The following is a 23,941-nucleotide window of genomic DNA, read 5'->3' on the forward strand; positions in this document are numbered from 1 at the left end:
ACAGTACAGTATGGTTTGGAACGGCAAGGTGTGTTTCGACTGAGAACAGAGTACCTTTACTTGGAATGGCCGGGTGCGCGCTGTGCCCGATGGCCGTGTCGGCGAGATATATAGCGCTGTACCCGCGCGACGACAACGACATCGGACGCGACACAACAGACAACAATGGAGGAAGTCCTGTCGCAAGAGAGTGTGAGTGACGCTTTTCTGTCGACCCGAAGTGAAGGGAACGGTTGGTTATTTTGGTTCTATTCTGTGAAAAAAAATACATACTGTACCGAACCAAACTGTTCCACTCGGTGGAAACATGACTTATGTGACGTCGCAAATTCTCACACACGGGACCTTTAATCTTAACCCACAGTCATAGCAGCTTTCATATATATCATCAATATGTAAAAAGAAAAAGACAATGAAATTGTCCAATACTTGTACTAATGTCACACACTTAAATGTACATCAAAAGACAGAAGTCAACCTTTAACCACTTAAACTGGTCCCCAAGGAACTAAATGTACAGCCAGTGTAGTAAGGTGATGTCCTGTGAGGGTTGGACCAGGAAATGGAACTCAGGAGGGGTGTGGCTTGAACAAGGAGGTTACGTGAAATTTAAAGGTGCTGGGTGAGTGGGTGTGTCCAAGTACAGGCTTTTGGTCCATCCAAGCTGGAGCAGCAAGTGGTGCTGAGGCAGAGCGGCGGGCCCCCGGTGGATGATGGAGTAGTCGTCTCCTGGTCAGTGCAGAAGGGGATATTAGCTCATCTGATAGCTCAGATTAAGCTCAGGGAGCTTTAGGAGCAAACACGCTGCTTTTCATTGTGTGCTCGGAACAGACAAGGACCACCAGCACCATGAGAGCTGTCCAATACTGTCTGCTGCTCCTCATTGCCCTGGTCCTGCTACCAAACAACAGTAAGGACTTTCTATTTCCCCTATTTAAATAAAAATAAATAAATGTGTTTTTTCTTCTATTGGATCACCTCATATCACTGTGAAATTGGTCGGTGTCTCTATTCAAGAACTCTGAATTGATTATGAAAACAATCGTTAGTTGCAGCCCCTTTTCAGACATTAGGACAGGAAGTGTTGGACATAACAAAGAAAGACCATATGATAACACTGAGTTTGTCTAATTGCTCTTAATTTATTTATTCGCTCCTTAAAGACTGTCATCCTCCCCTGTAGCTAGCATGCAATCCCAGCAGTTAATCTCTTAATAGGTCTGAAGGCTAATACTTCCAGCGTGTGTGTGTGTGTGTGTGTGTGTGTGTGTGTGTGTGTGTGTGTGTGTGTAGAGCGGCTGTGCTGTGGGGAAAGATTGGGGTCAACCACAAACAGCAGGGGACACTTTTATGCTACTTCAACACATAGAAGAGCACAGGAGGAGTAAAGCAAACAAACTACTCAATTCTGCAGAGGAAAATATGGTCTGCAGGCTTGTTGCTGTCATTGATTTATTGTTGTAATTAAAGCTGCGATAAAAGGACTGAAAGTGGGGCACGTCAAAACTGTCTCACCGCGTGTGACTTCGCTAATTAGTTCGTTCAGTTTAAAAAACATCTTTGGTCTGTGATGGGGTCAAATGAGGTTATTTTGTTTTGACAATAACGGATGTACTGTTGTGAAGAAAAAAACAGCCCCAAAAAACTTTGAGGCTTTCTGTGATGATTCCTATAAATCCCGCTCTGTTTGATCCTCTTAGGAAGCAGCGTTAAAAAACGGTTTCTGAAGGGCCATAGTAGAATTTAGAAAACAGATAGAGGGTTTCAAAAGGAAGCCTTAACTCGATATTTCAAAGGTCAGCACACCCTCAAACCACCGCTCCTTCCTCTGGAGGGCTTTAGAAACACATTTGTGTGTGTTTTATGTGCTGAAGTGTGCGACTCTTTAAGCTTAAGCTCAAGGTAGGAAGCATGTACTTTAAAGCCCAGGACAAGCAGTTCAATCATTTCCTGTATTTTGGAAAACACGTGTGATGATTTAGTACAAAGTCTTCCTGTTTGTCGCCCAGGACGCCTCTGTTCACATGCTCATCAAACCAAGAGATCCTTTGTTACCAAAGATACCCAAAATGCCAGAGTTGGGGTCCTGAGTTTATGATAAATGGGACTGAGTTTAAGTATGTCACGGTGTAATGCAGTCTTTACCATCGCTGTGGCAGCTGCAGCTGGCTTTCTTAAGAGATTCACCAGGGTCTAAAAATGGGTTTTTGTAGGACACATGGAGCAGCAGTGGCCAAAAGAATAAGTCACAAAACCTGACGGAGGGCATTTTAAACAGTTCCCATTGATTTATGTTATAGCATTCAGTCAGTCGTGTTCATGTGGCTTTTATTCATTAAAAAAAAAAGTGTCTTTTTCAAAGTTCTTGTACTTTTTTAACGTTGAAAATATAGCAATAACACGGTGCCTTTCTTTTCTGTTTCCGTCAGGTGAGGCTCTGCGGTGTTTCACCTGCATGGGCTCCAATAACGAAGACTGCAACCAGCAAGGCTCAAAATCCTGTCCCAGTTACTCTGATGCCTGTGCTGTGGTGTTGGGCCATGACAGTGAGTCCAACAGTGACAGTGTCGTAAACATGTTTAGCTTCTATTTTTCCCACCAACAGCAAACAACACTTACGCCACGTGTGTGTGTCTGAGTTTGTGTTGAATGGAGGACACGCTGCTGTCTGGAAGGAGTCTGAGGCTTGAAGAGAATATGGAGATTTGCCATTCCTACTCTACTCGATCAATACCCTTAATTAGGACACCATGTGTTGTGAGGACAATTCATCCTCACAAAATTAAGTAATTTAAACCTCCAAACAAACAGCAGAAATCTTTATCCCGTCTGTAAATTACTTTGGAAACACAAGTTTTAAATTCTGGTGGTTTCTGGCAATTATTGTATGTATACAAGAGATCCACAGCCAAAATTTAAATGATTAAATAAATAAATAAATACATTTGGCAGACAGTAGAACAGGAAGAGAGAGAAAGAAATTCAACATAGCAAACCAGAAAAACAAAACTAGTTACCACTTTTCAAAGTTATTTGACCCCTGATTTATTCAGCTACTTCTATTTCCGTCTCTGTGTCAGGTGGAGTGATGAAGTCGTGCTCCTACAAGTCATTCTGCAGTCAGGCTAACAGCCAGGGCTACAGAGCGCCGGGGGTCAGAGTTCACTGCTGCTACAGTGACGACTGCAATGTGACGAGCTTCGCCTCCCGGCGGACGGGCCTCAGCTCTCTGCTGCTGTTTCTGCCTCTGCTGTCCCTCTGCTTTCTCAAGTAGACACAGGGCACAACTTCATCATGCAAGTACCAGCGTAACAAGCCCACACACCTGCAACACACACACACACACACACACACCTACAGACAGACTCACTTGTTATTTCGTCAAACAATTCCAATCAACGCTGCATTTCCAACTTTCTTCATCGTCCTTCTCCCCTCAACGCACACCTGGAGTTGCTGAGGATGATGCGCCAGGTGTGACTGCATGGATTATGAGCACTGCACTGGATTGAATCAATTTAGCGGTGCTCAAGTAGATGCGACTTTCATTGGATTTCAACTAAGCCAATAAGTAACCGATCCTGGGGGAAGTGTTTGAAATAACAGGCGGACACGATTTATTTTTGGCTTCCTTCATTAAAGAGGAGATGAGGTTCAAGTTCATTATGTTGGTTTGTTTCACCACGAGGGTGTGATTCTCAGCGGTTACACAACAATAACATCAGGAGTGTGTTAACGATTGTCTTTCTGGGTACGCCTAATATCACAGCACAGGAACAACATGGTAATAGTACGGTAATACTTCAAATAAAAGGCCATTTTAGGATTATCCAGCTTGGTAATAACAATGTAAATAGTGTTATAAGTTATAAAGAAATATCACAGTCTACTAAAGGCTACTATCAGTGGTCAAAATTGAAAATATACAGTGTTTAAAAAATTTAGCAGACCATAAAAACATAAATATTATAGCAATCTTTTTAAAAAACAACTTTAAAACTTAAAATGCTATTGTTATTTATTTGGCAAATTCACATTTTTATATGCAAATTTGAGCCAGAAATGAATCAAGCATAACATTCAACCACTAAAACTAATTTTTCTGTTCAGGAATGAAAGTTAATAACTATAATTTGACGTTTTAATCAAGAAATAATAATACAGTGCTTTACTAGTTTTCTTTTGTAAAACATGAAATTCATGGATAGAAGCATAGACGGAAGCATAGACAGTTATTTTAATAATTACCAATGCTGCTCATTTAGGGCAGCTGTGGCTTTGGGTGGCCTAATACGTACATTTGTTAAACACTGTACGTAATTACCACATTATAAAGTTACCATATAATGACTGTGCTTTAAATGTAAAGTGCTACTGTCTTTCTTTTCTTATTCATCTAAAGCCAAACGGTATCAGTATATTTCCTGCTGCGGGAGTTCAAAGCGTGTATGAGTTGCATCATTAGTCTTCCACCCGTCAATCACACATCTGACGAGCTGTGTGCAGTCAGTTTGTGACGTGGTGAAGAAACACTTCTCGTGCACACGACAGATCCACGCGAGCCTTTTCACGTGACCGGTGAAGATAATCCACTGCGTTTGAAGTCACGTACAGAATTACTGCGTTTATAAAAACCAGAGAGTCACCAGAGGAAAGCCTACTACATGCTCTGTGTGACAGTCTACATTGTTTATTGTGTGTTACCTTTTTTTTTTACGTGTTTGGTTTTCATTTATCATGTAAAGCACATACCATCTGTACGTTGCAGCTGCTGAACTCTTCATGCATATTTGAAAATGTGTAAGTGATACAGTTATGGCACATCATATGCATATGCATATGTATTATTTTCCTTGTTTTATTTATAGATTTCCTAAGGGTTGACTTAAACTCGATGCCAGTTCAGATATGTAGAAGCCTAAGCTCTGATATTGCATCTGCTCCACTGTGAATGTAATTCCTTCAGTCCTCAAATCAGAAAAACATGGAATCGTGTCGACCATGAGAGGTTGTTTGGACTTTCACTCCGACCACACAAGGATTGTTATTTATATGTTATGTAATTTCATTTTGATCCAATTATGTGAAGTCCTGATGCTGCCATTTCAGATGAAATAAAATGACCTGCATGCTCCTCGCTACCTTGTATAATGTTACACTATCAGAGCATCTATGTCTCTATTAAATTTACCATGTGACTTGACTATAACATTTTTAAGATGTAGTGTTTTTCTACTCACAGACATTTCATGTTCGACTTCATTATAGAAATAATGCTTCATTTCCATAACTATGGAATACATTCAATGAACGTGATCAGCTGAATCAAGAACAGTGTTTATTTAAATTGCTTTTTTTTTGGCCCCTGTAATTGGAAGTAGGATGTCACAGGAGACACATTAATGAGCTGGATGTACATGTACATGTAAAGGTGTTGTACTAACCACGTCACCCATTAATGTGAAGATCACAGCTTATCGACCACACACTAACATTTTTAAATAACCCATCAGCATTGTATTGCACGTTGTAAAAGTAAAGCCCAGCATTATCACCACTCTTCAGTTTATGTGTCTGACTTTGTAGTTCACACAGCCTCCTGTAGGAGGCAGTGTAGCCACACCGTCCGAGAGGCTGCTCTATCATGAGACTGTTGCAATTTTCTATTGACCAAGCTCGCCTCCTGGGTACTGCTGAGACTGGCTCGGGTCAATAGTGATAATAATTGTATTGTTTTTTTGCTGTCTGCTACTTTTATTTATTTTATTTTTTTTAAATCCTCGCTCCCTCTCCCCCTTTCCCTCCTCTCCCTGTTCTCTCGGTGGTGATGTCCTGCTGATGTCTCCTTTGACAGGCAGGTGTGACGGTGTGAACAGACTGCCCCGGAGGGGGATATAAATTGACCCCAAACTGCGAGTCTCCTGGCCTGGACAACCAGAGCCTATTGTGTATGTGTAGGTCCACAGACTGTCACGAGAGCGGCCCCATGTCAGCTCTCATAAGCTTTTGACCCCCTAAAAAGGCATTCTTTCGTTTTAATTAGGGATGGTAGTGGAAAGTTTGCCTAAACTTGAAGGGCTGATGGTGGGCCGACGGGTCACGGTGCTGCTGAGGTAAAGAGCATCAAAACGTGTCCTCCGGGGCTCATGCAGGCGTTCATGTCAGACTGTTCCAACAATGTTATGATCCTGATTTACTAAAGTGGGAATATTTGTGCACTGTGTGGTTTTCCCACTGCAGAAATTGTGTGGAAAATGTCACCTGCCCTGTAATTTGATAGAGGATTTGAAAGTGCAATCATGGCCAAAGCCAGAACTGAAATAGACTGTCTCAGGACAATAACACTGTATTTCTCACGCGTACCATCTGAGCTAAAACTGAAGGTTATCACCATGGCAACTTTACTTTTTAAATTGGAGTATGTTTAATCCCAATCCTCTGGCACCAGAAGACATTATCACTGCAAATCCCACTGTCAGTCAGCACAGGAATGAGCCGGCTGCCCTTTAAGGAAGGTGCCATGTAAGTAACAAGGCTGCAAAAAAAACAAAAAAAAACTTGCATCCACACTGGTTTCTGAAGAAAACCAGAGTGACTTCACTCCCTGAGAATTCCACAGAATGTCCCATTCGTGGGAATCTGTGTTATTATATTTTTGTGCGTGTTGTGCTGTCCCCATTTGTGCACGTGCTTCCCTTTGGCTCTACCTCGGAAGGGATTGACTTTCTGAGAAACAATCATGCTTCCCTATATTTTTGCAGTAAAATTGGACGTGAAGGTCCTCGTTGAATTTTATGTACATTGTGCATTGACAGCACAGCCTGTTTGTAATGACAGCAGTCTGTAGCAGCGCTGATTAGACTGATCAATAGAAGAGGCAAGGTGGAACTTCTGTATTTAGGACGACGATTGTGCTCTGTAATGACTGATTTTTACTTGTGCTCAAATTACTCTGAGGAAATTGAGATGTAGAAATCAGGGGCAAATAGATCAATGGCACATCTAGAGTGTTGCTAAACATCTATAAAACAATGTGGGGTTAAACAATAAAATACCCAGTAGGTTTGTTAACGCTGTGTATTCGTCTATATATTAGTAAGGAAGTTGTTGTGCTTCCACGTGAGTATCCAAAATGTATTGTGGCAAAATTCTAATTATTTTTTAATATAACACTGTAGATGTTGACAGTAAGAAATAAAAGATAAAAATCCATTTACATTTATGATTATCACATAAATTAAGAGATTCCCCCCAAAGTAGAAATAATGTGTTATAGTACATTAATTATTTGACTGATTAACTTGTTGCCGCCAGTCAGTGCCAAAATGTATCAGTTGCCCTCCGGAGTCCTCCAGCTCCTTCTGCTCCTGGAAAAGTCGTAAGCCTGGATTCATGGTCCTCTAGTTTTAGTTCTAGGTCTGACACACATAAAAAAAAAAAAATGTTCATCTAGGACAGCTGCATCTCTGGAGAAAGAGAACTTTTCAGTTGTCCCTGGACGGGTCAGACTGTTTTGGCAACACGGAGTTCAGATGCAACCCCTCAAAATAACACAAAGAAAGGTCTTAGATTATAAAAAAAGTGCAATTAAATGACCTGCCAGGACTTCCTCCCAAGAATCACAACCATGTCTCGACTGGAATCACTGAGTAAACTTTATAATTTACTTTATTTTAATTTTCTCCACAAGTCTGACCAAACTGTTGTTACGAGAGCTTCAGAGAGAAGCATGAGAAAAGAGACGTCTGTCAGAAGTTTCCTAAAAACAAACAGTACGTGTATGTAATTTGCGTAAATTGGTTCGTGGTCGAGCAGTCTGCAACCGCTTGACGGACACGATGACCAGTGAATACAAAATCAGACGTATATGAGCAGAAAGGGACACGCACTGCTCGACATCAGATGCTTGTGCCATTGTGAGGAGGAAACAAAAGCTCTTGCAGGGGGAATGAGACGATGGCTGTGTTTACAGGCATCCTGGTCATGGCCGGTCGGCCCGGGTTCACTCAACGGTCACCGGTTCTGAGGTCTCTAGGTCTTGGGTGTTTTTGAAAAAGGTCTGTGAAGCAGAATTAAAGTGATCTACCTCTCCGGACAGAGGAGCATGTGAGCTTACAGTCTTTGAAAGAGGGAAGAGGGGAGCTACAGAGAGTGAGAGGCGGAGAGCTGTGTGACTAAAGAGGGAGCCAAGGGGGGGAGGAAAGAGGAGGAGGAGGAGGAGGAGGAGGAGGAGGAGAATTATGTGTAATAAGTGTGTTCCCCTGTCTGAGCTACTTTGAAATATGTCTAAATGGCCCACCCTCTGAGAGGCAGGTCTCTGGCTTGAGGCCACTGAGAAAACCTGAATATGAATGACACCACAGTAAACAGCATGTTTAGATGACATTTCCGCCAGTTAAACAACAAATAAAATATAATTATCTCCAAATAAGAAAATGAAGTAAAATATTTTTTGCTGGCCCCGCATGCTGTGCCGGTTTCCACAGAGTCTAATCACTTCTTTCAATACTTTTAAATTGAAATAATAGATTGTTTTGTGATCATATTCATTTTCCTTGGACACATTTCAGATGTCACAACTATTCATTAAGTGCACACATCCCAAGTAAACATGTTTTGAGCCAACGTGCAGCATATTGCACAACCGACGCCATATGTTCTCTGAAGTTTTCACCTCCCTCCTCATCTCCTCTCATGAGAAGACTCCTTTGCACCTTTTCCTGTTTCAGCTATATCTGGCCGTGGCATCTATTTCTGTGATGCCCCACAGGACACCTGAAGGAGCTGGATTATATAGAGGGAGGACCGGTGTGAATCTGCCACAGTTCTGCTCGTCCTGCGGGTCGTACAGGAGGAACAAGATCAGCATCCACTTATCTGCTTTGAATGAGGAGGTACTTGGCTTAAGTGGATCACATGAGCATGCGATTAAGTCTTGAACAATATAAAAAAAAAAGGTTGATATTATTATGGAGAACAGTAGCGAGTAGAGAGAAGAAAGTATCCGGTGTGCACTGGGGTGAGGGCAGGCTCAGTCAGCTGTACCCTGCAACTGAGATAATTAATTTTGGAAAGGAACTATCAACTGGTATAACTGAGCATTCTTCGCTAATGAAGATCCTCTGTGTTGTCACTGGTGAGGCGCTAATTGTCAGCAGAGGAATGGGTGGGGTGGGTTCAGGCAGGGGTGATGTGCTGTGAAGGATATGATGGTGGAAGTGCCGCCTGAGTTGGCAAACAAAAACTTTTTCAGGTTCGTTGATCAGTGTTGGACAGGTTTTGTTTACTAGTCGGTGACTCGCTGTCCACATCGATTCACACAACTGGCCGTTGGTGTGTTTATGTGACGAGCTCACTCACCGCTGTGTTTTCTCTGAAGGTTTGAGATGAAAGCCAAAGTCTGTGCTGCGTTCGGGCCGGTAAGAGTGGTAGAGAAGGGATGGGGGGGTTTAGAAAATATCACGGGAGCACACAGGATGGGGCCTGGAGGGAGCTCAGGGGTTGCGCAGGTCGTGTTGGGAGTTTGGAATTAGGGAAGTGGAGGGTTGCAGATTTGCGGAGGGAGGGGTCATGGTGAAATCAGTTGAGGGGATAATAGGAAAGCAAATTAGTTTTGACAAGTCTGGGGAGCTGGAAGTAATGCAGTCCTTTTAAAGGGGAGATGAGGGAACAGCCAACAAAACTATGAGATAATCAGGGGTACTATTCAGGAGCTGAGTGAGGGGAAGGGCTCCAGGCCGAACACACGGTCTTCTGGTGACCCTAAAGGTCCCAGAGAACAGCAATCCACGCTCAGGTGCAGCCAGCAGGGGGCGACCGGTTGAAAGCAGAGCTAATTTATGAAAAACAAAAGTTGCGTTTCATGTTTGTTGAAGACTTGGATCTCTTCCTCATAACCGATATGGCTTTCAAAACAAATCAGGAGATTCATTTTGCATTGATGAGGTATGCTTTCAGTCATTAATAAATCAATTACAGAAAAGCTCGCCAAATTGATTGTGCTTTTCTGCTTTTTATCAATACGCTCCAGTCGGTCTTGCTAATTTGGTTACCAACAGACAGAGAGGAAAATGTGCACGCTAAATATGACAGACAGAGGTATTCAGAGAAAATAGACACCGATCCACAAGCACTGTCACAAACCCCTAAAATCAGACAGTGTCCCCAGCAGCAGGCTGCCTTCCAGACCAGCTCCACCAGCAGCCAACTAGACAGACTGCTCCCAGCAGCCAGTGCGGAGACGGACCGACCCAGAGCAACCAGCTGAGGTGTTTGAACACAAACAGAGGATTAACAGAGTTCTGGGCAAAGAGGTGACACTAAATCAAACACCAAACAGCCCCACTCCACAGGACAGCAAGTCCAAACAGACAAATTATTTCACACTCATTTCAAATTAATGTCAGTGGATAATGGAGTAACAGTTGAGTCTTATATTGTCTGAATCACTGGGCTGATTCAATATGCAGAGCAGAGCAGAGCCGAGCAGAGAGAAACACATCCCGTTGGAGTTGTGCCGTTCAAAGGAGAAATACTGCGTTCTCCCCAGCATGACGGCAAAGATCTTTTGTCGAGCTGAAATTGAAAAATCCTGATACAGGCAACATAGAAGTAAACAGTTGCGATAACGTCTTCCCTGCGCGTGCTGACACCTGCGCGGCTCTCTTTTCAGATAGCATCACACATATGAAGTCCAAAAGTCTGAGACCACTTGCCTGTTCAGATGAATGGGGAAAAAAAAACCCCGCTGCTTCTGCCTCATCTTGTCAATCCTTACGTGATTAAATCGAGCTGAATGCTGTCGAGATACAAATAAGCAAAACCAAAGTAAAACGCTTGTCTCTCTACACTTGTGAGGACATTCTTTGTGCACTAATCATGCATGCTCAGAAGACAACGCCAGAGCTTATGCTAGCTGCAGCAGCGTTATGGCAGCCTCAAACAGTTTTTCCAAGATCTCAAATCCTACCTTTAACCTTCAAAAAGGTCTTTAAAGTTGTGTGGACCTACTTAAATGTCCTCACAATGGTGGGTTTGAACCACAGCCAGGTCCTCACAACCTAATAAAGACATGCACACACACACACACATGTTCAACATTCATGACTTGAGGGGACATTGCATTGACTTACATTCATTTCCTGGAGACTTACTCTAACCTTAACCACAATTACTACTGGCCTAATCCTAACCCTGACCCTAACCTCAACCTAACCTTAAAACATATCTTCACCTTAAAATGTAGTCATTTACGTTATGGGGACTTGCTTTTTCTTTTTGTCCCCACAAGGAAGACAATAATGACAGTCCCCATAATGTGACAGGTTTAGGTCCCCACAACATTAGTAATACCTGGACACACACACACACACACACACACACACACACCTCCTCAACATCCTCCAGCTTCATCTTAATCAAGATTCAGTCTAGTATTTGCCAAAATTGCATTGATTAAGGTAAGGCCCCCATTAGTGTGCCAGCAAAGTTGGTGAAATGATTGGACTCGGGTCAGCATCTCATGCTGCTACTAACGGCTCAATATATTCTTACTAAGTGGCAGCAGGGATTACTTTTTTCATTCTCGGACCCAGTCTTGGCTGTTTTACAAACAGCTAATAATAATATTGGCCAAGTGCTCGGTCATTGGGGAGTCGATTGACTTTAGCTACACTGTTGTAAGTTCTTGACCTATAAGCTGTTGCTTGTGCTAATGTATGTTGTGATTCGGCACGACGCAAATACATTTAATTGAATTTCCTTAAGAAGCCTTCTCATGTGTTTGTAGTCCGGAGACGTTTCCTTCCTCAATTTCAGGGTAACAGGCTCCTTCTCCACGTTTTCCATGTAACTCCATATCCCCTCACATTAGTGCAGTCCGCCACAAAGTAGCTGCAAGCATCAGCATGCGGTCAATTGTGGCAGGGGGAAAAAAAGACGGGAAGAAAGTGAAAATATTTAAGGCCTTGCTCCCACTGTCAGATTTCACCTCCTTACCCTCCTTGTTCTTGTTTTCACAAAATCCTGGCGGCTCCAGCGCAGGGTGTTCACAAGTTTTGACAGCAGATTGTAATGACCTAAGCTGTTCTCAGCTGGAGGTGAGGAGGGTCGTTGGGGAGGGGTTAGTGAGAAAGGACAGCGGAATGTTCAATGAGAGGTTACTTGGCTTTCAATTTTAGGTATAATGCAGTTGCATTTCTTGGCCACCAGGGGCACAGGAGATAGGCTCCATCTGCACAAATGCTATTGCGCTCAAACAACTATGTAATATATTGCTGAGTCATGTTTGGGCTGTTTATTTCTAATTTTCTGGGAGAACGATGGCTGTTGGAGAATTATGTCTTTGCGATCACTCAGCAGAGATGTGTTGTTAACAACTTCATAGTTCATAAATGGTCCAAAATGACTGTATTTGACTAATATCGGGACACACAAAAAGAGCTCTAATTCTATTAGAGATCCAATTCTAATGCAGGTCACACAACATGGATGGCAGTTCAGGGAAGGATTTAAAAGTTTACAGTAACACTTTAGATTAGGGAACACATATTCACCATTAATTAGTTGCTTATTAGCATGCAAATTAATAACATATTGGCACTTAATTTGTCATTATTAAGTACTTATTAATGCCTTATTCTGCATGGCCTTATTGTACAACCAGTAAGCCATTAACTAAGAGCTTTCCCTCAATAACCTCAGAATTATTGCTTATTAGTAGTAAGTAAGGAAGTTGTTGTACATGAATTACAATCTCACTATGCTTTGCTTAGTATGGACAATAGTGAATATGTGTTCCCTAATCTAAAGTGTTTACTTAAGTTTACTTAAATGTATGCAGGATTCACTACACAGGCAGGTAGTCAGCACATTCGTACATCACTGGCCCATGATAATAACAATAATAATAATATTACTTCTACTATTAATACTAATTATGATTAGAGTTGTAAATCCTGATAGAACATATTTGCACCTCCTACACATTAAGGATGAGAACATACAGGAAACACAATTATCTACCTCAATTGCAAGGTGAGGTTGTCAATGTCACTGGAAATTCCGACTGAGAACCTGGTTGCCATGCAACAGTTTGTTACAGTAAATCCAATGCAGAGAGGCCACATAAGCCATAGTCAAATTTGTGCAAAAAAAAGAGCAAGATGAACTATTTAAAGAACATGAGAGTCAATTACATTCATTTCATATGATAATATGATACGTTATTATTAAGTTCTATTATAAGTTCTGATAAACCTCTGTGCAACGGCAAAGAGCAGACACTCAAACTGTCTGGTGTGCATTTAATAATAGCTATATGTATATATATATATATATATATATATTTATCTATATGTATATGTAGATATATATCTGACAAATCTAAAAGGAGAGTATACTGTATAATGTTCTTAAACGATCCGGATAACTTTTCTTTCTGCATTCAGCTTTTCCTGCTTGTATTTTGCATCAAATCAAATAATTAAATATACTATACTATATTGGGCCACACGGTGGTGAAGTGGTTAGCCTTGCAGCGAGAAGACCCGGGTTCGAGCCCCGGTTGGAACAAGGGCCTTTCTGCATGGAGTTTGCATGTTCTCCCCGTGTGTGCGTGGGTTCTCTCCGGGTTCTCCGGCTTCCTCCCACAGTCCAAAAACATGCAATGTGGGGATAGGTAAATTGGACACTCCAAATTGACCATAGGAGTGAGTGTAAGAGTGAATGGTTGTTTGTCTCTATCTGTGTGTGGCCCTGCGATGGACTGGCGAACTGTCCAGGGTGTACCCCGCCTATCGCCCGATGTAGCTGAGATTGGCACAGCACCCCCCGTGACCCTCTGGCAGAGGACAAAGCGGTAGATGATGACTGACTGACTGATACTATATTGTTTGTTTTTTGAGCAAAAGTGCAAAACAGCTGCAGAATATTGCACAATATGACAGAGACAGCAATCAGCATGCAATACAATACACCAAACAAATAACACAGGTATGGTGTAGGAGTTAATTATTGCACCCGAACTAAAACACTTTGAAAGGTAAGAAATAAACCAGTGCATTATTGTATGAGCAAGACGTGACATTAAAACCTGTGATTCAAAGCGCTGCAAAACAAAGCATTAAAAACCTGTGAACCAGAGACTAAAATGTGCAAGGATGAAGTGCCAGACCTCTGAAGTGACAGAGCTTATTTAGACCCATGTCATAATCAACCTTATTTCCTTGTTGGGTTGTGAAATTTAAGACACCTATTTGGTTGAACACTTATTTGCTCTGTGTGCCCGAAGGCAACAGATCGCCTGAAGCCCAGGCCGAGCGGCACTTCCGGAACTGTAAAACTGTTGGTGGCAGAACCGGAAATATTATCCGGCATCTGATCCCCCACCAAAGGACAAATGTGATGCTCAAACCGCAGGGTGAAATGTGGCAAATGTTTGCAGTTCAGTTGCAGTACAGTGTGCACTTGTGTACAGCAAACCCAACAGGAAACACATATTCCAATCATGTTCACCTTCGAAGGATTTTTTTCTTCACTGCTGTTAGTGTAATTGCTTCCTGCCTCCCAGCCACTGAAATAAAATGTCCACAGTAAGAAGACTTTTTTCCCCCCCTGCAGTCTTCTGTGATTCAGCTCCATATGCACTTATACTTGATTTCCTCCAGTAACTAAAACTATGGCTCTTTGTTTTATCATTTGTAAATTGTTTTTTTTTTATAGTTTTAAAATTAAACCGTCTGTTCCACCTTCTTATCTTTAGTCCTTCGTCTCTTTCATATCCTCATCTCATTAGTTTCTATTCCTCTTAAGGACAACTGGCTGTCTTATTATTAAGCCTTTAGCCTACACGCCTATGTGCACTATAACACTCAGTGGGCCTGACGTTCAGCTTATAAATACCCCCTCCCCTGGGGCAGAAACCAGTCAAGTCCCAATATGAGATAGAGAATTACAGACTTAACCCTGTCCTTTCTTATATAACAATCAAGTAAATAAATAAAGGTTTAATTAAGAAATGCTCCTCGATAGGTTTATTAGACTTGGGGGTTGGTAACTGATGGGGGGAGGAGATATGAAAGGCAGTGTGGACATAAGAGTCAATACCTGAGCTTTACCTATGGAGTAAAGCACAATAAAGGGATATTTATTAAATATATGAGAGCCCAAAGGGTGCTGAGTACCACGTGGACACCACAGACCATCCATAATAGTGAAAAAAATTCATTTAAAAGAGAAAACCATTATAGCTTAGTCATTACAAACCTATATGAAATAATCAATCCAATTATTTTTGCATTTTATCACCTCTCCCAAACAGCAGACTGCATCTTATAGGTGAGACATGAGAATTAATTGCTGTGGAAAATAATTGACAGAGTAATTCTCATCATAAGCAAAATTGCATTTTGCTTTATCAGAATGAGTCAGAGGCAGCAATATCTGTTTTGTAAATGTCCCCTCTCTGCTGCCGCCGCTGCTGCTGCTGCCACTGCTACGCTGTGGACAGAAAGACTCAGACAGAATCTAATCTGTTATAAAGCTCACTATTAATATGGATGTTTTGAAATGCCTGGGTGAAAAAAAAAAAAATAAATCATTGCAGTCCATCAGTCAGTCATTCAAATTTAATTAAAAACACAGAAATACAAACAAAGTAAAACAAAAAAAAACTTCCCAGTGGAAAAAATAGATTTTTGTTTTACATAAATATAGTGAAATAAGATAATATGGAGGATAACATTTCACATTTCTACTGAGACACAGAAAGACACACTTTTTTCTATATATTTAATATTATGATATGAAATATCTTTTCTGGCAGCTGTATTTTTTCACTTCAATCTTATTTTTCCATCGCCATGGGTTGGCATGGCAAGCGTCGTATCAAAACTTAAAGTCCCAACCCCTCTGCTGTTATACAGTATTTTCCATAAGTATAGGCTTTCTGCTCTATTGTGCACAGTGATTACATTGACTGTTCAATAATGGGCATTTGGCGGGGTGCAGTTCTTCTCTACAGATTAAACTACTGACTACAATTATGACAGAAATTGTGTTTCTTAAGTGCTGTGTTTCTCTCTGCGTGGGGCTACAGTCCTTAAACCTGACATGAGGACATATGTACAAGTGTGTATCCAAGGTGAGAATACCTTCCCCTTGCGTCATCTAAACGCTCTGCCCTATTTGCAGTCGCGCAGCAAGTGGATGATGCTGACTGACACACATGCACACACACACACACACACACACACAACACGATGCATTCAATCACTCGATGAGTATTGTGTGGTCTGATCCCACTGCTGTGTCACACAGTTTATGGCCCTGTAGGCTTTTAAGTGGCCATTTAAGATGTTCTTCTGAGTCATTAGTAGCACTTTACCATAAAACTACATCCTTTAGGGAGCTGCCTTGCTGAGTTGTGCTTGTACCCTTAAAGAGTGAGGTTAGTCGTAGGACTAAAAGTGGGTCTGTCCTTTCTGAAGTAAGTTTGTGCCTGCGCATACACCCTTGTTTCTACATTTATGAATGTGGGAAAAATATTTAACAGAAACAGAGGGATGTGTTGTATTTATACATTTAATGGAAGAGGAAGTGAACAAATGGCCTGGTTGGCCTTTGCCTAAGGTAACTCTGGACCTCCATATGCTGCTTGCCCATCTCCTGGCCCTCAGTCCCTGCACCATCTCCATGAGGGGCCCCTGGGGTCCAAATGACCCACCTCCATCCTCCGTCCCTCCATCTCACAGCCATGCTACGCGCAGCACGCTCATGCCCTGGGCCACAGCTGACTTTCTCTGCAGTTTGCCATGATGTAGCATGCAGTGCAGACAAGCCCTGTTCCTCCTCTCACACGTCCCCTCAGAGAGGGCGGTGTGCTAAGGTTGACCGATTTAACAGCTGCTGGGTAATACACAGAAAGTCATTTGTTAAAATCTAATTGATCGCTCCATTTCCACCTCCACACTTGGTGGATGTTCTATCCACTGTATGAGCGTGACTGAACAACAGATGCTGTCTGTCCTATAAAGACGGGAATACAGAGAGCAGCGGCGGTCGGGAGGCAGGACAGGGTGAGATGAGACACATTACGCGGTAACGCCACATGGCTTCATAACTTCCACAGCAGTTATGAACTTGTTTTTTTTTTTTTTCAAATTTGTTTATTGAATTTTTCAAACACAGCATCACACCTTTTTATATTGTGCTTTTTCTTTTTTTCACGTGAGGTATCATAGTATATTGGTCATTAGACGCTTTCACAGCCAAATTTGGATGGAATTTTAAGAACTTAGATAATGTTTTGAAGATATTGACCCAATAGCTACCGAGACTTGGACAGTTCTAGAACATATGTGCTAAAGACCACATCGATCGCATAGGGGGTCGACTGTAGGAAACATCTTCGACAGCCGCAGTTTCGATAAATGTAGTCTGTGTAGTATTTTGAATTGTATCTGTTTTTTGTATTGTAAAATTTCTGATTTGCAAATATCTAAAAAAGTCCGTGTTGATAATGTTAAATTTCGCTTTCAGTCGCTGAAATGTAGGAAAAATGTTGTCGAGAAAAAGATCGTTGATTGTCCGAATTCCTTGTAAATACCAATTGCGAAATGACAGATTGGAAAGGGATGGAGGAAATGAGTTTTTATTTATTAATGGTAATAATCCAGAACAATTCTGCCAGCCAAAATGCCTCCGTATTTGAGACCAAATTTTAATTGCGTGTGAAATGATTGGGTTTTTCTGAACTTGTTTTTAAAAGCAATAATGTCTTTCCAGGGATACGGGGGTTCACAGTGTTCCGCTGCGGCAACAGAACACACAGACCCTATGTGGATATCATTTTGTGGTCACTAGCATCACACCTGCAGAGATCAGCGGGCAGCAGTTATCTGCACCCGGGGAGCAGTGGCATCCCAGCCCTTGGCCCATGAGTCCATTTCCTTTCCACTTGGCCATGAGCTGCCCATATGGGACTGAGTATGCATGCATGGAAAGCTAGACTGATATAGCAAGAATGGAACTGAGCCCATGTGAGCATAAGTGGAAATGTGTAGCAACTCTTTGCCTAAAGTGTGGAGGGACCTAATGGACAATGTTAAAAACAAGCATCTCTGAGGTTTTATGCTCTAACCACACTCCCCCAATTTCATGAAGCACTTCATTTTATCTTATTTGTGTGAACAGTCTGTTTTTTTCCCTGACACTGAAGTGACATTTTCTTGAGGGACTGAGGATTCGCTGAGGTGAACATTTAAGTCCTTTTACCTGGGAAATGGGTTCTAACCGAAGCCACGATGACCATGTGACAACAAGACCAGGGCCATGTTGATGGTCTGTGCACCTCACAGCCACTTAAAAAAGAAATCATTTCACATCAAAGCAATCAACCCACAGCCTCGGGCACAATTCTCACCTACTGAGTGGTGAGACAGCGAGCGCTTTCTACACAGGATTGCAACCCCGCCCATCTCCCTCTCACATCTCGCCCCAGCTTGTCAATGCAACCTCAGTCAACACAGACCACTGTACACCTACATCGTATGATCAGCTGTGGCTTGCACATGCTGAGTGCCTGCAGACCACACACTCACAGGGAGGCTCTCGCTCCCTGTACATTAGTGACAGAGAGCAAGCAGCTAATTTTAAAACCACTCCAGGTGCCAGGTTGTTCTTAGGCATTGCTGCTGCGCTGCTCCATGCAGAGTGGGGAAAATGAGCCTGTCAGCCCGGTCCCAAGTCGCTGTGATGTGCGCAAATGAGGTAAGGCCCCAGAAGCCTCTAGAGAGAAGGTAGCGCTGGAGGGCGAGTAAATACACATACACACAGAGAGAGCACATGGACTGATGGCTCTGATTTTTCGGCTGTCAGACGAAGTGGGTCAATATGTGACAAGCAAGAGGGACTCTCCGTTGCCAGCCAGCACAGTGTGACCAACCAGACGATCTGTGGCACACTGGGCCCGGGTTCAGACACTGAGCCAAACACAGAACATCAAGCCGTTTTTAGGCTATGATGAGATGTTGTGCCCTCTTCATATGACATGTCTGATAATAACATCCCGGCTCAAAGCTCCTGTTGTGCTAATGTCTGATTGTTCTGATGAAAAAGGAGCAACTCTTCGCCTGAGCCCCTTTGTGAACAGAGCTGTGCAACCGTGGCTAAGCACAGCTTGTCATTATGGGAACGTGCAGGAAGTCGCAACAGTCAGTACGTTTCATTGCTCCGTTTAGTCAAGCTACGCCGTCCAATTAGACTACTGCCCTTGTCCGAGTATATGAGCACTAGTGGTGAATTGCTTTATTGAAGTGTGTCTGCATCCACTATGCTAGGGGGCAATAATCCCCCTTTCAGCTTGTTTGTATTAGTGTCAAGCACCATTCCAAGTCTTCCTACAATCCATGAACTTAAAATTACCCACTTTTTAATGCCGACAGAGCATAAAATTGATGCATAGCACCCAGGTCAGCTTGAGTCTGACTCTGGTTCAACTGAATGTATATACATGCAGTAGTAATTCAAGTACCAGTCAGATGATCTGGGTCTGTTAGTCTGACTTTGAACATTTCGATTTGGTACAATTTCAGTCGGACTATGTTTTCATGTCATTTGTGAGTCTGGCTTTAATTGGACTAACACGGTTACTCTATACGGACTGTCCGGATAGGTGACAATGAGTCAGTGACACACCTCGGATGATCGGAAATGTCCTACCTGTCATTAATTCCTAGACTCATTTCACAAAGACTGCCTGAGTGCCTGCGACGATCACAGCCTCACAAGTCCACTGGCTTTGATTCATCATACTTCCCCGTTCCGTGTCTCTCTTCATCATGCATTCCTCCACTCCCTCCCTCTAGCGAGGTATTATTAGCAGCTGTACAGAATTTTTATTTCATTTTAGTGATTGACAGCCAGGGTGATGCCTCCGTTTCATTTGCATATTTTGCCGTTCACTCCCTTTCATACGTTCCACTAATGGTGGTGATTCCCAGACTGCCATTCCTGAATTAATATGCTCCAGCCTGGGATTCAGGACTGCTAATCAGAGGCTGTGGTGAAAGGAGAAGGACGGCTTCAAATTACATCCTTCACAGTCAACAGGAGGTGCACATGAAAGTGCGACGTCCCGCCGCTTTCCTCCGAGCTGAGGAAGTTTGCAGATCGACAGTGACAGCACCCCGCTTACCTCTGAGACACCCACAAGAGCATCTCCAATTAAAAACCTCCTATGATTTCCTCTGTTAATAATGAATGCCTCTGAGCTCAGTGGATCTGTGATTGGTGCGTGTCTGTGTGTCCTTTCAGTACATGTACACATTTGAGTTGAATCTGCTCGCCACTGCCCCCAGGAAGCATCCATGTGCCGTACATTTTTATGTTTATTCACTATGGTGTTTCATTTCATGTGGTCTCCACCTCCTGTTTGCGCTGGTGGTTACCTCATAATCATGACTGAAAAGCTATAACGCAAATCTCTGGAAACTGAAGATGCCACATTGGATTTCAGCAGGAAATCTGAAGAGGTGTCTCTCTCTCTCTCTTTACTGCTGAGGTAGATTCTGGGAAGCCAGACACAGTTTTCCAGGAAAGATGTGTCGCTGCAAACGCCTTTGACTTCTGCACACACATTGATTGGGTTCCAGAACACCTGGAGTGCTGCACCTCTTTATTAATGGCACAACTGCAATATTGTTACCCTGATTACAGATTATGGGCTAAGGGAAGTGATCACCACAGCTCATAACATTTACCTCCTGATAAAACAATAATTGAAGAGCTGCTGACATCAGAGTAGTAGTAGGACTGTTTTTTTTTTTACAGCAATTTGCAGAAAATGAAAAAGTAAGCCATAAATAAAGGGGACAAGACGGCTGTATTGTGAAGGAATATCTTAAAAATGACTCATTTAACAAACACGCTCTATCACAATGGGGTATCACAGGCTAAAACTAATGCAACCTGAAGGCTGGATTTATTCACTGTTCCTATCACTATAGCACAGCTCCAGTATTTAGATGTCTTTAAATGGATCTCACTCACTGTTGCTGCAGCAGCCACACACTACCCCCACACTACGCAGATTCAACTGATTTTTGCTAATGCCTCTGGAAATGAATCAATATGCATGACTTCAGGTGTCAGTTATCAACATGCGAGTGGTTTTTCAGGAAACATTATCTTTCTCTGGCCCCTGATTTGTACCCAAATAATGCCTTTCTGTGGATCAGTAATGAGTGCATGTGGCAAGTAATCAACACACATCCACTGTGGCTGTCACACTAAAGGAGCAATTCATCCCGGAACACAGGGTTAAGATGCACATTCAAGACCACTTCATGATTTAGGATATTGGGACCACTGTGTCAAACACTGGTGATGAATGGAGTGAGTACGACCTTGTAGGAGGTCCCGCTGCATTTGCTCTTCTCCCCCACACTTTCATCCTTTACAAACAAATATCCGTCATTTTGATAACGTTCTCTTTTGTGCCCGTCATAAATGCAATTTGAAAAAAAAGGTGGCTTTCAAGACCTCAATTACTGGTGAGAGTATAGGTGGATATAAGGAAATAAATTATGAAACTGAAGATCTGCTGTTGCGTGGGCCAAAGGCAGCCCCAGCCATGGCGACTGATTTTCATGTGGACCTCCACACATTCTTGTTTATTTAAGCAAGCTCTAGTTGCATTTTGTAGGAATGTTTGTCACCTTTAAATATGCACTGCCTTTGAAAATATGTAAGAAAGCCTCAGTATGGATCAGAATCAGAATCAACTTGAACCAAGTCAATTTCCTTGTTTGGGTGCACAAACCTGGCCAATAAAGTTGAATCTGATTCTGATAATTGATATCCCAATGAGCTGTTGATTCTTTAAGGTGTATTATGTCACTGAAAATAAAATTGTAACTCTATTGTAGGTCGACGTGATTTTATTTGAGTTTTTACCTGATGCAAGAAGCAGCTGGCCCCCACATATTTTTACATGACCTCTCTTCATCATTGATTATCGTTGATGATTCAGACTGAAATTATAATAATCACAGGGACATCCTTTACAGCACAGCACTATTTTTATTTTCTTTACAGCCCTAAATATCATTTCCTCTAAGGACACACTTTGGGACACTATGGGATAGTCAGGAACTTCATAACAGTGACCTTTTTTTTTATTATTAGAAGGTCACCCATAGGAAGCATTGCAAGGGCATCTTATAGGGCACTGCATCACTTTTCTCCACTAGAATTTTGTTCAATATTTATTTTGCTTTAGACGCCACACAAGAATGGCAGCCAGTAGGGCACTTCCTCATGTTTTCACCACTCAAGAGGGCACTTTAGTGTTTTATTATTATTATTATTATTTATTTTTATTTGTTATATATTCAAAGTGAAAGTCTGAGTTTGGTTCTATTTTATGACATATTCATTCGATGTCCTGGAACTAAAATAAAAAAAAGAAGATGAGCACATAAAAAGTAATAATACATTTGTGGATTCAGGATGATATTTATGTGTGTGTGCAAAGTTTAATTATCTTTAGGTTTTCTGTGTATATAAAGTAGCTTGTTTCACTAGTTTTTGGTCTTTCATAGGCCCGGTTGCTTGTTTCTCTCGCGAGATCTGGCAACACTAACGCTGTGAGGAGTGAGCGAGAGTGAGCGATCGAGTGAGCGGATTTTACGAGCATCGTAAACGCGTCACACAGCGGAGCCGAAATCAGACTTCGGCGAGATTCTCGCTGCGAGAGAAAACGAGAGACCGCAGTTGAAGATGTGCTCTGACAACACAGCGGTGAGTTTTTACGGCTGTCAGTCCATAACTCACGCAAACAGGTGAATGTCTGTGCCTTCCCCTTTCTCTCTGGCCTTCACTACTTAACACAGACGCCACTTTGTCCTGGCCTACGCCATTTATCGTTTGTAGTCACCAAAAAAGAGAGGGAAATCAACAGGCGTCTTTAAAGTGTGTTTGTTTGTTAACCACCCAGACAGTAAGTGATCAAATTAAGCTAGCTGTGTTGATTTATTTACCTGAAGTCACTTTTTACTGGAAAATATAATGTCCACTAATGTTAGTTACTCATGTTTGCTAGCTTCAGTTAGCAAACTAAACATGGTTTCTGTCACATGTTGGCTTCACGTTGCTAGCAGTAGTACTATAGTGCCTCATCAGTGTTCCTGTCAATCCTGTGACAAACCTATGCCCTTGGTACTGTATATAGTGTTATATATATATATATATATATATATATGAGAGCTGCTGTTTTTTCTGTGTTAATGCTCTTCATCTATGTTGGGCCACATCAGGCTGCCTTATACATTAGACGTAATTGGACTGAACTGCATAAACACAGCAATTGCAACACAGTAGAAATTCTACTGTTTCTTTTACAGAAAAGCTTTGTTTTCAACAAAAACAAAATAAAAAACTATTGGAATTAAATCTAAGGTTACTCAATGAGGTTACGTCTGTCTCCAAGGTTACTTTCAAGGCAACATGGCATACATCATAGATTAAGATACCATTATCCATTAATGTCAGACCACAAAATCACCTTTTCACTGATGACAAATATCCTGCCGCAGCTGGCATGACTAATTAAACTCTTCTTAAATCATTAGCTTTGAAAGTAGCCTTGACAATTTAAAGCTCATTATGCATACATTTTGTTACAGTGATTTATTAAAATCAGTGCAATATAACAACTTCAGCCCTCATCCGTAAGTCAGACAGTCTGTTACACATGTAAAAATCCAGTATGCAACATCCATGAGGGTTTATTGGCAGAAATTGAAACTGGCTGTATAAGTAATTTTAATGTAAAAACTGTTTATTTTTTTATTAGCTTGGAGTAATGCTTTTATTTGTACTTAAGTCAAGGACCTTGCTTTCCTGAGGCTTTCATTTTTCTACAGCAGCCCAAATAAACAAA

At 41.9% G+C, this 23,941-nt stretch overlaps 1 protein-coding gene across 1 annotated transcript; it reads left to right on the top strand.

The window, feature by feature from the left end:
- Positions 1-241: 241 nt before the first annotated feature.
- ly6pge (lymphocyte antigen 6 family member pge) lies at positions 242-3,663 on the top strand. The gene is made up of 3 exons (XM_058651788.1): positions 242-910; positions 2,430-2,546; positions 3,081-3,663. Exons 1-3 carry the CDS (start codon positions 850-852, stop codon positions 3,272-3,274), a joined length of 372 nt encoding a protein of 123 aa, XP_058507771.1. The 5' UTR covers positions 242-849; the 3' UTR covers positions 3,275-3,663.
- Positions 3,664-23,941: the final 20,278 nt, after the last annotated feature.

This window comes from Solea solea, chromosome 15, assembly GCF_958295425.1.
Source record: "Solea solea chromosome 15, fSolSol10.1, whole genome shotgun sequence".
NCBI lineage: Eukaryota > Metazoa > Chordata > Actinopteri > Pleuronectiformes > Soleidae > Solea > Solea solea.

What these genes read in the sequence shown, in the direction of transcription:
- ly6pge (XM_058651788.1), top strand. Translation starts at nt 850, where the DNA reads ATGAGAGCTGTCCAATACTGTCTGCTGCTCCTCATTGCCCTGGTCCTG. An exon ending in GGTCCTGCTACCAAACAACA is followed by an intron (nt 911 to 2,429) that starts GTAAGGACTTTC and finishes TGTTTCCGTCAG; the next exon opens with GTGAGGCTCTGCGGTGTTTC. An exon ending in TGTGGTGTTGGGCCATGACA is followed by an intron (nt 2,547 to 3,080) that starts GTGAGTCCAACA and finishes TCTCTGTGTCAG; the next exon opens with GTGGAGTGATGAAGTCGTGC.